Source organism: Oncorhynchus tshawytscha, linkage group LG33 (genome assembly GCF_018296145.1).
Source record: "Oncorhynchus tshawytscha isolate Ot180627B linkage group LG33, Otsh_v2.0, whole genome shotgun sequence".
NCBI lineage: Eukaryota > Metazoa > Chordata > Actinopteri > Salmoniformes > Salmonidae > Oncorhynchus > Oncorhynchus tshawytscha.
Genome location: NC_056461.1, coordinates 32,248,487 through 32,263,979, shown reverse-complemented (window position 1 = coordinate 32,263,979; position 15,493 = coordinate 32,248,487). Strand labels below are relative to the sequence as shown.

Genomic DNA, 15,493 nt, shown 5'->3' with positions numbered 1-15,493 from the left:
GATTCCATACATGTCATTTCATTGTGTATGTCTTCACTATTATTCTACAATGTAGAACATAGTAACAAAGAAAAACCCTTGAATTATTAGGTGTGTCCAAGCATTTGACTGGTCTGAATACTTGCCTTTGTAAATTATTAAGACCCCTAGACTTCTCACATTGATACATTACAGGCTTATTTTAAATTGCATTAAATTTAAAAAATACTCCGCAATCTACACACAATATCCCATAATGACGAAGATAAAATTTTAGCAAATGTATTAACAATTGAACACATAAATACCTTATTTACATAAGTATTCAGACCCTTTGCTTGTTTCTACAACTTGATTGGAGTCCACCTGTGGTAAATTCAATTGATTGGACATCATTGGGAAAGCCACACACCTGTCTATATAACGTCCCACAGATGACAGTGCATGTCAGAGCCAAGCCATGAGGTTGAAGGAATTGTCTGTAGTGCGCCGAGACAGGATTGTGTTGAGGCACAGATCTGGGGAAGGGTACCAAAATATTTCTGCAGCATTGAAGGTCCCCAAGAACACAGTGGCCTCCATCATTCTTAAATGGAAGAAGTTGGAACCACCAAAACTTGTCCTAGACCTGGCTGCCCGGCCAAACTGAGCAATCGGGCGAGAAGGGCATTGGTCAGGGAGGTGACCAAGAACTCAATGGTCACTCTGACAGAGCTCCACTGTGTAAATGGGAGAACCTTTCAGAAGGACAAACATCTCTGCAGCACTCCACCAATCAGGCCAGCCGGAAGACACTCCTCAGAAAAAGGCACATGACAGCCCGCTCAGAGTTTGTCAAAAGGCACCTAAAGACTCTCAGACCATGAGAAACAAGATTCTCTGCTCTGATGAAACCAAGATTGAACTCTTTGGCTTGAATGCCAACCGTCACATTTGGAGGAAACCTGGCACCATCCCTACGGTGAAGCATGGTGGCGGCAGCATCATGCTGTGGGGATGTTTTTCAGCTGCAGGGACTGGGAGACTAGTCAGGATTGAGGGAAAGATGAATGTAGCAAAGTACAGAGAGATCCTTGATGAAAACCTGCTCCAGAGTGCTCACGACCTCAGACTGGTGCAAAGGTTCACCTTCCAACAGGACAACTACTCTAAGCACACAGCCAAGACAACGCAGGAGTGGCTTCGGGACAATTCTCTGAATGTTCTTGAGGGGCCCAGAAACTCCCCAAATACAGTTGTGCCAAGCTTGTAGCATCATACCCAAGAAGACTCCAGGCTGTAATTGCTGCCAAAGGTGCTTCAACAAAGTAATGAGTAAAGGGTCTGAATACTTATGTAAATGTTCTGTTTTTTTTGTTGTTGATATAATTAGCATAACATTTTTTTTTAAACTGTTTTTGCTTTGTCATTACAGGCTATAGTGTGTAGATTGATTTAAAAAAAAAAAACTATTTGATACATTTTTGTATCAGGCTGTAACATAACAGAATGTGGTAAAAGTCTGAATACTTTCTGAATGCACTGTACGCCCACACACACACACACTTTTAAACTCATCATATGCAGCTGCTACTCCTTTATTTTTCAGATTATTATCTATCCTGATGCCACTTTTACTCTGCATCATTGAGAAGGGCTCGTAAGCAAGAATTTCACATTTAAATCTACACCCGTTGTATTCGGCGTATGTGACAAATAAAAAGTGATTCTATTTTGACACTTCCCATGGTCTCCTTGCACGCCATCCCACTTAAAAGTGAGTCACCAGACATCCATGTTACTATGAAGATTGTGGATTGGTTAGATAAAAGCATAAGATGACTAGTGCCAGCACAACATGAAACATGCGTCACTGTAGCATGCAGCAGCAGACTTGAATGAATGTTTACGTTAATGTGATCATTACATATATCATGACCGGTGTGATCATGAGAATGATAAATATTGCCACCGTAGCAGTACTGAGTTTCCCCACGTGGCCATTTTGGGTGCACAAACAATACATTTCACTAAACATATACGGGACAGGATATATAAATACATACCTTTTACATTTCTTTGCAATGTTTACATAGCCTTCACGTCACAAACAGCAGGTCTCGTTCTAACACCAGCCTGAAAGGAATTTGCTTGACCTTCACACGTGGGTGTCCATGGGTAGCCTAGGACAAATGTGAATCTACACAAGCAGTGAAGGTCTTGAACAGACTCTACCACCGTCTTTCACACTGGAGATTGTAAAAGAGTCATCATGACTATGTGATGCCTCTTCTTCAGAGGTATTGTTTTTAATAATACATATCACTGTCCGTCCTAAAGCTCCTGTTAACCCTACAAATCATGTTTTAGTCTCTACTGGCAGTGCAGCTGCTGGTTCTCTAGTAGTTCAGCAGTGACAATAATATTCTAACATCTATAGATTCCAGCACACCAAATATGTCCCCCCTCCTGATTTAAAAATGGCCCATTGATGTCAATGGGAGACCTGCACACACAAGTTGTCATTTTAGGATTTGCACATATGTGGAGGTTAACAATGGTAAATCAGTGGTATGGAACCCTAGAACCAATTAGCTGCTACACATGATGGTGGTAGAACTGTGAGTGTTAGTTTACAAGTTTCTGGAGATTATTGCTTGGCAAAACAAAAGATAATCCTAGGATAAAATACAAAGCGCATATCACAAATCACTGCAAACCATATCCATTATAACATAGTAAAATAAAGCAATCACAAACATGTAATGGGCGACATGATGCTCTAGTATCTGATAGATTAGCTGAAGTGTTTCTGTAGCATAGCAATATTCATAACCGAAAATAGACACGGATCAGAAACCCTACCCAGTTTGGCGATCTCACATGGCCATTTCTTACAGAAGAGAGAACCACATGAGAAAAAAAGCACATACATATTGAAGATTCATTTATGTCAGATGTGGGTAAATTATATTTATTTTTTTTACAATTTGTAAAATGCACATAAATTATATTCGATGCATCAACACCGAATGAGTTAATCCATTATCCTCTTTGTAAAGGGTCGCAACATAAGAGAGAAAAAAATACATTCCTTGTTGAGATCATTTCAAACTAATATTGGTCTGACATTTCATCCACCTGGGAAAGCAATATGCTACAAACATCAACCACTGAAGACAGGAAGGAGAACATACACACACCTTAATAAATATCGTACCAAATAAAGAAACAAGGCTGTAACCTGCTTTTCCTTTGCAGCAAAACTCAACATATTTTCATTCCCTACAATCATCCAATCCCTTTACTCTTCCCAAGCCATAGGGAGAGATAGAGGCCTAGGAGACAGACTTCCCAAGCCATAGGGAGAGATAGAGGCCTAGGAGACAGACTTCCCAAGCCATAGGGAGAGGTAATAGAGACCTAGGAGACAGACTTCCCAAGCCATAGGGAGAGGTAATAGAGACCTAGGAGACAGACTTCCCAAGCCATAGGGAGAGATAGAGGCCTATGAGAAAGACTTCCCAAGCCATAGGGAGAGATAGAGACCTAGGAGACAGACTTCCCAAGCCATAGGGAGAGGTAGAGGTAGAGGCCTAGGGAGAGGTGAGAAAGACTTCCCAAGCCATAGGGAGAGGTAATAGAGACCTAGGAGACAGACTTCCCAAGCCATAGGGAGAGATAATAGAGGCCTAGGAGACAGACTTCCCAAGCCATAGGGAGAGATAATAGAGGCCTAGGAGACAGACTTCCCAAGCCATAGGGAGAGGTAATAGAGACCTAGGGAACAGACGACACTAATCCTCAGCATGTTAGTTATTGTGAATGTTAGGGTGTTGGGTGTGTCCTCATCAGGAAGGATGAAGCTTGCTTTGTTAGATTGACTTTGTCTCCCTGGTTGGACTTCTGTTTAAGTGCAGATAAAGGCATTTAAAACCTTGAAGAGAAATAAACATGGAATTCAGCCACATGCGTTCAAATATTAATCATATATTTAATTGATATACATATTGCCATGAATCGGCACATAGGATATTGCACACAGTAATGAAATGTTGCACTGAAAAGAAAATATCCTTTGTGAGCAAAGAAAAAAACATTCAAAATGACAAACGATGTGGAATAACGCTGAAAAGTTCAAACTAAAAAACTAAACACAAATCAAAATAAGACATGCTTACTTACTCCCCCTAATTGAGGTCTTTAGCAACTTACAAATGACACATTACTGCCCAAGCCATAGAACTACACACAGAGAGCGTCACAAGGGGGCCTCCAACAAGCCTCAATCCAGTCCACAGTGATGTTACCAGTCAGCAACTGCTCTCTGCTCCACCTCGCCAGGCTGGGCCTGTGAAGAGCAGCCTCCTATGCATTGTCTTCTAGGTGACCACCCCCTTCCACATTTACATGTAGACCGATACCTGGATGGCTTGGGGATGAGAGTGAGATTGGGAAAGGGGGAAAGGTGGCAGAAAAAGCTTTGTAATCTGCCCCCTTTCCTTCCGGAAGGGTTCTTAAAGAACCCCTTGGCACCACAAGTTGTGCTGCGGCACACGGAAAAGCAATACAGGAAAAAAACTAAAACCCCAAACTGTGATCCAAAGCATCAGGCCAACATGTAATCATGCGGAGTGTTTAAGGCACCAGGTTGTTTATATGCCGAGGACTCTCCCATCCGTGTACCATTTACACCAATGGCTTTAACCAGAGGGGCTCAAGGACAGTTAGGCCTGCTGCTTCATATTCCATCCAATATGCCAGGCCATATTTTCACTAAATACTGGGACAAATCTGACATGATCTGTTGTTTCCAGCTTCTTTGGAAACGACAGATATTCAATCTGAAGATCAGTTGAGCATTTACAGGGATGACAAGCAGCTTGGAGAGGTGTCCTTGAGCCACAATGTGTGAAAACCAATATCAGGCTTTGTACAGGTAAACATGCAGCAACAGCACTCATTGGTACATTGGCATCTTATTGGTTGGCTGATATTTGCTGGTCCTTTGTGTGACAAATTGCCCAACAGAAAACCTCTTATTCATAAGCGCTGATGTTGACATACATTTCAGATTCTCAAAACCATGCTTGACTTTTTTTAATTTTTTAAATCAGCACTATCAATAGACCATGATGCCAATTAGGTGGTGCTAGCAGGGTTGAGTGGTCTATATGACAAATATGCTGTTCTCAACCACTTCTCATGTCATTTGCTGCATGTTGTCACTGCACTTCCTTAATCTAAGACCGTACCTTTTAAAAAAAAACCACATTGCATGACGAGACACAAAGATAGTCTATAGTATAACGATCTGCATGACGACACTTTCAATTGAAACAAAAGTTACAACAGTAAATATTCCTTTTGAAAGTTTTCATGTCCAGTTCCATTGACCAGTTCAATGTGTTCCGAGTTCAATGCAATGCATATTGCACGAGAGAGAGAGAGAGAGCACTTATTTCGTTGCGTGACATTGAAAAAAGTACATAGGCAGACCGCATGACATCTAAACTAAATTCCAAAGCAGGCCTAGCCCTCATATGATTTATGTGTAAACAAATCTCTACTCACAGGTACAAGTAAATAGGGTGGCAAGTAGACCTACACTATGTCAACCTCTTAAAAAGGTTTTAAATTTTGGTTAAAAAAACTAAAATATCTGATTTTGTGCTGAAGTCAAATGAAAAGGACTTGTTTCTCATAACTCGGCAATAATTCCATTTGAACATTGCAAACACTAATAATATCTTTAACGTGTACAAAAGTTATTGGTTAATAAGAGAAATAAACACTCAGTTCTTTATCATCAAGTAGGAAACACGGTTCATATATAATGTTATTACTTTGTTTAGCAGCCGCTTACTGTATTAATGGTGGGTAAGTGGGTAACATCCAGCGATGGGTGACAACATGTCATAACTGTCCGTTTGTGGAGGTTTATTTTTTTGTGGGTGGTGCTCCCTTGGAGTTAAACAGTTACAGTTAAATCTTTAGATTTCTTTCTTTTTACAGTAAAGTTATTATAATTTCTCTTTTTGTTATTTCGATGATTTTCTTGCATGTTTTTGCTCTATATATCAATCCTCGTCTGCATCATCAGCATGCGTCTCCTCTTGTTGCTGCATTTCACATGCCCTTTTCTCCCGCTGTTTCTCCTGGATCTTCTTCATCTCCTCCGCGTATTTACAGAACGTATTTCCAAATTTGGACCACACTTTGTAGGGCACCGTGATAGAGTTGCGGTATGTTGGCTTCACCTCGCTTACCCTCATGAACACTCCGTATTTATTGGAGCCCACGTCGAAGAAAAAGCGTTTGTTGTCCACTGTCAAGGAGGTCCCCTCTGGCAACTCGGCAGGTTCGTCATCTACTCCGTAGTCGTCAATGAGTTTTGCCAAAGCGTCACGAAACTCAATAAGTCCCTGTGCAGGCAGAGCAATTGTCTGGCCTTGCGTGGATCCCAAACCGGGCCCCCGGTTCACGGTCTGTCGAATCCTCAGAAACCGGCCTCTCTGGTTCTCTTTCAGATCCATGTAGTACTTCCGATTCTCCCGGACCAAGAATTCGCTTTTAAGTGCTCGCCTCGGCTCATCCTGTGCGATGTCCGGATTGCTAGGACCTAATTGGGCATAATGTTCGATGAAGTCCCCTAAGTAGTCACGGAACTCGACTGCCACTGACATGGAGAGAGTGAGGCGGCTCTTGTTTCCCCCGGCCCCGACTTCAGCTATCTTTAAGAAGCGGCCTTTTGCGTTCTGCTTCACGTCCAGATAGAAACGTTTATTTTGAATGTCAACTCGTTTCGACGCCAGCTCTTGCGTCTCGTGTTGCAGCCCGGAAGCCGAGCCCGCCCCTCCTGTCACTGGGTGCATGGAACCGACGCCCGGGCCCGTGGCTGCTCCTCCCTGCTCACTTCCACTGTCTCTGTCCGCCATGATGCTGCCTGCCTTCTCCCTCTGTCTACTGCAACCACACAGCCAGCCACGCCACCACTCTCGCGAGATCTACACAGAGGGAAATACAAGAAGAACATCTATTGAGGGGGCCTCAAAGTGGAAATTCTATAATATAATTTAGGCCTACATACAATCGTGGCGCATTCATACATCAATTGCCGTTTTTCCTCGGCGTCTAAATTCTCAGGTTATTCTGATTGAATCTTACCACTTCAAAGCTTAAATTGAAGTTATTATTTTTACTGTCAAATTGGATTACGAGCAATTCTGAAGTGCAATAATCGTGGCATTTTACTTGGATCGTGTATATAAAACCTTAGTTCGTAAAATCGTAGGTCTATGCCTAAAAAGGGCTTAATTCCTCTAACGGGGGTTATTACTAGGTTATTGCACTGTTGGTTATGGTCTGTTATGTTTGCGAATTTGTTGTGTGTAAGCCTATGTTTTAATGATGATAAATAATGCAATGGGAAAAGAGGTGAAATAAAAATTAAGAACTCCATGTTTCCAATAAGCCATGCATAGAATGAGTGACAGCTTTTGGTGGCCGCAAAACATTGCAGAGCATCACCTTCAAGGAAACATGTGACATTAGGCTACATACGTTAGGGTTGCTCTTGCGTGAAAATACTATGCAGGCCTACCATCTATTACTACTTTGGTAGTAGGCTAAGTATTAAACCCAAATGGATATCTAGGCCAAAAGGTACATTTTACGCATATCTATTTATACACTGTTAGTCTATCCAATGTAGGCCTACCAATTAACCGCCACTGTTACCAAATCAATCTGAAAGCCTTGATTCGTGACATTTGGAAACTGTTCTGTCTCTATATTAAGTATTGTTAGTGACACCCCTATTCGGAAACAACTGGAAGGTCTGCTACCAGGTTTAATAAGAAAGTCTGTTTATTTAAGTGTCTCTGTTTGGCTTATTTATTTTGTCGTTTACATACAGTTGCTGTACCAACCTTTCCTGTTTCGACCTTGGGATGATATGACACAATTTAGGCCCAGACAGACATGCTATCATGGTGAAAGGGTGAGTATTTTTTCAATCCCCTGTCAATGTGGTCTACTTAAAAGAACCGTTACCATTCGTTTTGTTAGGCCTACCAAAAAGAGAGTACCCTTAGGCCTACCAAATAGAGTATGGTTAGGCTTACTAGAATAGACCGTAGGCAAACATTTCATAATTGCACTTTTGTGATACCTACTCGTTTCTCAGATTTTAGGCCTACGTTGATCGGATGCTTATTTTTTATTTTTATGAAAGCCAAGTCTTTTGATTTTAATCTGAAAATAGTAGGCCTAGTGATACAGTCATATGCAACCTGTTCTCACGAGTTACAAACTGCGCAAATAACCTCAAGACAAATGCACAACATTTTAAACTTAAATTTTACATATTTAAAATATGATAATTGACATAACTAACACATTGTTTAATTTGAAATAGAAGATGTTCAACTGTAAGCCAATAACTAGATATGCATAGTCTATTAATCATGAGTCATACAATTCCGTTGTATCAAAGTCCATCCGTTCGACTGAATAGCTTTCAGAATTATGTTTCGTACGGTATGTTATCTAAACAGTGCTTCTATTACTATTGTCTTATGGCTTGTGTGAATTAAAGAAGTAGCAATTATTTTTGTATTTTATTTAACCTTTATTTAACAAGGCAAGTCAGTTAAGAACAAATTCTTATTTACAATGACGGCCTACCCCAGCCAAACCCTAATCCGGACGAGGCTGGGCCAATTTTGCGCTGCCATAATGACTCCCAATCACAGCCGGTTGTGATACAGCCTGGAAACGAACCAGGGTCTGTAGTGACGCCTCTAGTACTGAGATGCAGGCTATAGTCCATAGTTAGCCTGTGAAATAGAATTGTAACTTTTGTTCAATAAAACATATCTCGTGTGTAATCGACTATAACGCATTTTTTATCTTACGTATTTATATTTGCTGAAATTTCTTTAAAAAAATGGTATTTAAACTTAATTTAAGTCATTTTACGTTCCTTTTTAATTGATTTAACATTGGTGAAAAATAGCACAGGCTATTGCCATTATCAGGATTTAAAGGACGTGTTAGAAACTGTGTATTTGATCGAAAATGCTAAAGTACCAACGATTAAAGCGTTGCAATAAAAAAAACATTCGATTTTTTATTAGAAGAGAAGAACACGCATGTAACTATACAAATAAGTGTATACTTGTGTTACAAAAACAAGTAGACCAAATTAAATGCATCTAATATTTAGATTATTGGATGCTGATTTGATTAAGTTCCTTGTTATTCAGATGTACTTGAATAAGCTAATATATGATATATCGTATAATGTATGACCACAGACATCTTCGTTTGATATGCATGATGTTGATGTTCACTTGAGGAAGGAAGAAATTGCAAATATGGTGCATCATGCGCTGGCTTATTAATTCTTTCAGGACTAAGAACTAATATCTATCAATAAACAAAACAGATGCATTACTTCCATTCTCTAGTCTAGCCCACATGCACGCCATGGAATGATATACATTGTTTTGTTCTGGAAATATTCATTTAGGCTATGTATACCTGAATGCCAATGGGACTTTGTTGACCTGTAGCCTACTCTGACACTGAAACGTGGGTGCCTGTGCTTTGTAGGCATATTGTCAACTTAATGAAATACACTATTGTATTTATTTTAATTTTGAAAGTGACGTTGACACCAGCGGCAGATGCACCTATATCTATCATATTTGTAATTGTTTATATAGCAAAAATGATAGCACTTGATTTTAATGTATCTGGTCTTATCACAGCTAAATTAATATTATTGCTGAATAGACTTTGTTTTAAATGTTTTTCATTTGGCTTCATACATCTCAACTAGCAAATGTTGCTTATTTCCACATCGCTGGTCACATTTTGTGTAACGTCTAATTTCTTTATGACAATAATACATTTGAAAAAATACATTTCTCGATCCCTCAAGGTGGAAAAGGGCGGCGTATATAAGGGCCTAATAAATGAAAATATATTTGTCGATCACTCAAGGTGGAAAAGGGCGGCGTATATAAGGGCCTAATAAATGAAAATATATTTCTCGATCCCTCAAGGTGGAAAAGGGCGGCGTATATAAGGGCCTAATAAATGAAAATACATTTCGCAGTTCTCGACCAAAGTAATAGTGAATGAAGGGACATTTGTTGAAAAATATTTTACAAAAAGTTCTCATCGCCTACAAATTGTTTACAAATGTCTTTAATCAAAATGGAAATATCGAAAATAAACCCTCACTAAGAATAAACTGCAAGGTTAGGCTACAAATAGACTAAGAATCAACATGTAAGTCAAATGAGATATTGTATACGTCAATGTTTCAGAAATAGACCGAAGGAAAACTTTTATCGAAGAGGAAACTGTTATGATGTTGCTGAAAAACAATGATATTGCTTCAGTCTCACTCGCAACTAAGAACGAGACCCATAAAATGTCAGACAACAGATTTACCTATAGGCAATCATTTGATTTAACAACGACAATAGAATTTGATGGATATATGATAGTATTTAGCTTGTCTTTCCCTCTCGTCCATCAGTGCAGAGGACTCGAAATGTATGTGGTCTTGTAGCGTATGTGATTATATATCTTTTGATTAAGATTATATATCTCACTAAAATATCTCACTGCATCGTTTTGGATTGACACATCAGACTATATTGTAAGGTAAGATACATTTTCACAATTGTATAGCTGATTTTGTACAGTCATAGTAAAAAAAGGTTTAAGAACACTTATTTAATTTCCCCTTAAGTGACCATTTTGTGCACCCTCCTTTGGCATGGCAGCTTTTTGATAAGCCCCCCCCACACACACACTTATTGAAATATTCGTGTTATAGAACTTCTCAGAGCGCAGATGTGGCCATTTATCAGTTGTATAGGCTGGTGTTCGCTTCCATTTATCATAATAATGTTCTCGTCTTCTTCATGAGTCCAAGAATTGGGAACTGTAATGGATAAGAACATTGGTTCAATGGTCCCTTGATGTCATTATTTGGATTCATACTTTTGATCATCCCCACAACAGGTCGACTTATCCCCACAACAGGTCGACTCATCCCCACAACAGGTCGACTCATCCCCACAACAGGTCGACTCATCCCCACAACAGGTCGACTCATCCCCACAACAGGTCGACTCATCCCCACAACAGGTCGACTCATCCCCACAACAGGTCGACTCATCCCCACAACAGGTCGACTCATCCCCATCCCCCCCACAACAGGTCGACTCATCCCCACAACAGGTCGACTCATCCCCACAACAGGTCGACTTATCTTCATGGCACAAGGGTCAAAGAAGCAGAATAATACAAAGAAAACTAATCCACCTCTGAAAATGGGGGGATATTCGGCATGTTTTCACTCAGTTGCAAATATTACGCTAATTAAGTCTGTATGCTATATACATGACCGTTTAATTATGTAAAATCTCGAAAATGCACATTTGTCCCACCTTCCTCTGGAGTTACAGTTGCATTTTCAGACGCTGTCTGCTGGATTTTTATTTTGTGTGTTCGTCTTGGATCATAGCTCAATATTATACGTTATAATAGACGTTCTTTGATCTTTTGGCTCATTTGGCCCAGGATGCTTGGTCCAAAACACTGCAATATGAAAGTCATTAAAAGCAAAGGTCAAACACTCAAGAAATCCAGCAATCTCATAAATGACTTCAAGAGGTGTCATGTCAGTAAAGTGGTTGACAAAGGAGGATGCAAAAAAGAAAAACACCGATTGGGGCTGTGAATGCATGTGACAACCTTGTCATTGTGTGAAAAGTATATTTCTTGACTTAAAAACGCCTACGATTTGTGTTGAGGTATGCTATGAATAAAACCAGAGGGCGCGATGTAGGTTGTCAGTCTCCATAGGCTTTTGCAGACATGTCTTATATGGCTCCTGTCGATTCACTGCAGTGCCAGTTGTCAACATTGCTTGACTGGCAACTACTTTCGATATTACCGGAAATCTCGTCTATCACGTCAAGGCTGTCTGCCTACTGTCCACTACTGAGTGAAATCGCTTGCATACCAGAGCACCGAATAAGTGAGAAAGAGGTTTGCAGTGATTAACCCAATGACATGTAAATAAACCCGTCGTCCTCTTCCCAAAGTCACAGACCTATTACAACAAGGATAGGCATATCTTACCCCGCTTAGTTTACAGGCAGAGCGCCTGAACAGCCTCGGTGTAGTCTCGTCGCAGACAGACACTAAAAAGACAAAGGTGAATAACTCCTTGTAGGCCTACTGTCAGTGATTCGCCGCTTCACAAGATGGAACGAAACAGCGAGTCGTGGCATGGAGAGGGACGCACGTAGCCTACAAGTTCAACGCCGCACGCGTGTCCTCTGATGTCAGCACGCTCAGTTACTGGGTGAACTGCAAAACGCGTGCGCCTCGCACTGTTGCTCTTTAGAAATTGCAGCTTGAGGAGAATTTCTCAACCCACTAGTACTTTCTGGATATTTTTTTTGAAGAGAACCAAAACCTGTGCTGTTGCTTCTTACTAAATCTATCCCTCCACTTCAATCTATTCAGGCATCTTGTCTTACTTTAATTTATTCGGAGAATTTAATACTTATTTGATACGTGCACTGTCTCAATGTTCAGCCGAAGGGTAACTAACCCATGCGCCCGTTGTAATGTCTTAATTCAATGAGCACACCTTTTTCATTAATTTAACACATTTTTATTTATTGAAAACCCTTTCTAGTAGATGTGAAATTTGCTCTCCTGGGGTAAAATAAAAGATTCATTCCGCATAGCCCAATCCTGTACAGTAGGCGGCAGGCCTAGTCATGTAACGTAGGTGAGGTTGTATGTAGGTTCTCTCTTTATTTGGTCGTTATATATGGCCAACCTGTTTATCCTGAAAGCCAGAGACGTATTATAGTCCTTATCCACAGAAGATGTATCAAATGACGAGATAATTAGACTAAATGTGCGGTTTAATCTAGACCTATTGTGGTTGGTGGCTAAATTGAAATGTCATTAACAAATGTCTTCTCATGGATATACAGATTTTCTATTAGCACTTACAGAATATAATACAACAGTTGAGTAGACCACTTGAAATAGCCGCACGAGAGAAGGCGCAAGTTGCTTCTCCAGTTGGGCGTGATGGGGTTAGCACCATGGACAGCTCTCCGATCTCGTGCGTTCCATGAGAAGATCATGGAGTGGGCGAGATAGCACTGCTGCGTCTCTTGGGCTATTTGTTGGAGAATCTCTTAGTATGACAAACTTTGTGCGTGCTGTTCATGAGCGTTTCTTAGTAAGTTTGGTGGAGAGGTGGGGGGATATTAATACATTAACTTCTATATTTAAATACGGTCTTCATATTTTGTTAATGGGCAGGTCAGCTTTCTTATGTTACCAAAGAGGCAATACACGCTATCTTATGTGATAAAGTGGGCCAAAATAGTAACAAGACTGGATAAGTTCTCCTTCTACGTTGTTAGTCAGCCTTCGTGTTTTAGGCTCAGTGTTGCCAATGTAATTTATTCCTGTCGGTCTGTCTGTCTTTGTCTGACCTTGCTATGTAGGCTTCCTTGGGGTTGAGTATGCTATGTTGCTAATCGTCATATTCGAGGCAAGCATTTCAGAATCTGACGTACGTTCCTCACCTGCTCTGGGAAGTGTTTGTTGGTCAGCAGATGTCGCCCTTCGTAAATGCTTTCAGCTTCACACCCAGTGACTCTCTCCGCATTCAAATTATAGCCTTATTTAGCTAATTCACTATACAAAAACAAGAAGGATGTGTGCTTCTGAATGTGTTGTATAGGCCTATATTACATTTCAATTTGTATGTTCTCTCAATGCCATTCCGCATGTCTCATTGACAGCCCACACACATAAAACAATATGCACCAAGTGTCTGTCCATGCATTGTTATATTGTGAAATATATGGCTTTCTCCTGTCTTTAAAAGCCCATTCGCAGCTGTTTTACTTGTATGGATTTGATGCAGCGCCTCAGCATCAGTGTTTTTTTTTCAGAGGCAGAGCAGCGAATGTGATCTGAATGCAGGGCATGACTTCATAATGGAATGAGACGCAAAACTCATTCGAAACAGTCTGATGAAGAATCCAAGGCTTTGAATTGCTTTCGCAGCGTCATCTCAGCTGAAACACCGTATATCTAGTGCACTGATTACGGCTGCTTTTTCAATCGATCTTTTACCTTTTTCCTTTGGAGGGATATGTCTACTCTAATAATCTATTTTAAAAACGGACGCGTGATGCATTTCAGTATTTATTTCATTATTTCATTTTAACGTGAAACCATTTGGTGATGGGGAAGAGCATGAAGTGATAGTCATTTGTTGGCTTTTGGGGGGAGTGTGGTGACCGAAAGCGGTTGTATCGGCGTAGGCTATATCATAGTGCTCCAATCTTAAGTCTATTTTTTTGTGGTAGAGCCTTTGGCAATCAGCATATGTTCTCTCCGTCTCTGGTAAGTGGGGGAGGCGGAGAGAGACGGGCTGTGGGAGAAGGCGGTTTATTACCCGTGGAGCAAAACACAGTTTATTTAGAGGGATGAATCGTATGCATTTTTTGCAAGTGGACGACAAAACTAATTGTTGACTGCAGCATTTGGCGTATTTTCTCTGTGGCGAATTATACAGAAAACCATCACTGCTGAGCAAGGCGCCCACCAGACCACTGCCATTTCTGGGCAAAGATAGACTGGCGTCGTCTTGTGGATAGGCTTCTATGGCAGCATATGGCATCTTCTGAAGGGAAGAATCCACGAATCGTTTGCATTTTAGAATGTATTTTTAGCAGAATGCAGTGACGGGATTTTGAACCCAGCATCATTAGCCTACGCGGTTTCCGGTTCCTAGCTGGTGTTTCCCCATTGCAAAATTATCGGAAAAAGCAGCGGATCCCGATGGCATGGACACTTACGCAAGGTCTGCCGCGCTGCCGTGCTACTGGAGCCTATTTGCTGTCTCTCCCTTCAACCCAGCTCCACCGCCATCGCCCCGCAGCCCAGAGAGCCCTGCCGCAACGCGACCAGCGACCACCGAGCCAAAGCAGGCGGCATGAGGCTTGATTCAGTACATTTATCCATGCTGGTCATCGGGGTCTCTTTCGCCTGCTACTCCCCGAGTTTGAATTCTCTGCAGGACCAGGCTTACAATTCCGCCGTGGTGATCGAGGGCAAGGTGCAGTCCGCGCCTCTGAACGACTCAGTCGAGGCGTACAGTGTGAATGTCAAAGTGCTGGACTTGTGGCCGCGGAACAGCGGAGGTCTGGAACGGGAGCAGCTCGTCACCGTGGGGGAATTCGGATCGGAGGCTCTTTGCACCACAGTGATAAAGAATCACAAGTATATTTTTTTCATGGACCCAACTGATGAGCCTCTGGTTTTCAAGGCGTCGTATGCTCCCATAGACACTCGTGGGAATAATCTAAAAAAAGATGTTGGGAGGATCTTGTGTGAAAACTGCGGTAAGTTTATTCTTTAATATTGACAGTGAAGTCGATCCTGGCAAAGCACATCAAAT

General features: G+C 41.1%; 2 protein-coding genes across 4 annotated transcripts in view; one reads left to right on the top strand and one right to left on the bottom strand.

Annotated features, from left to right (window-relative positions):
* Positions 1-3,928: 3,928 nt before the first annotated feature.
* Positions 3,929-12,308, bottom strand: puraa (purine-rich element binding protein Aa). The gene is made up of 2 exons (XM_024401693.2): positions 12,130-12,308; positions 3,929-6,965 (listed from the first exon to the last, which is right to left on the bottom strand). The coding sequence occupies exon 2, from the start codon at positions 6,894-6,896 to the stop codon at positions 6,039-6,041; it is 858 nt and encodes a 285-aa protein (XP_024257461.1). The 5' UTR covers positions 6,897-6,965; positions 12,130-12,308; the 3' UTR covers positions 3,929-6,038.
* A 1,800-nt stretch (positions 12,309-14,108) lies between these two features.
* The window catches only part of nrg2a (neuregulin 2a), a 159,363-nt gene continuing 157,978 nt past the window's right edge, over positions 14,109-15,493 (top strand). For 2 of the 3 annotated variants that reach the window (XR_006080644.1, XM_042310992.1), the window contains exon 1: positions 14,114-15,437. Coding sequence is in view for 2 of the 3 variants with exons in the window: in XM_042310992.1 (XP_042166926.1) it covers positions 15,029-15,437 (409 nt within the window). In the remaining variant the exon portion in view is untranslated. Of the gene's footprint in view, positions 15,438-15,493 lie in introns of all 3 variants that reach the window. The other variant, XM_042310993.1, reaches the window with a different exon arrangement.

Coding starts and splice junctions, on each gene's coding strand:
- puraa (XM_024401693.2), bottom strand. CDS start 6,896: ATGGCGGACAGAGACAGTGGAAGTGAGCAGGGAGGAGCAGCCACGGGC.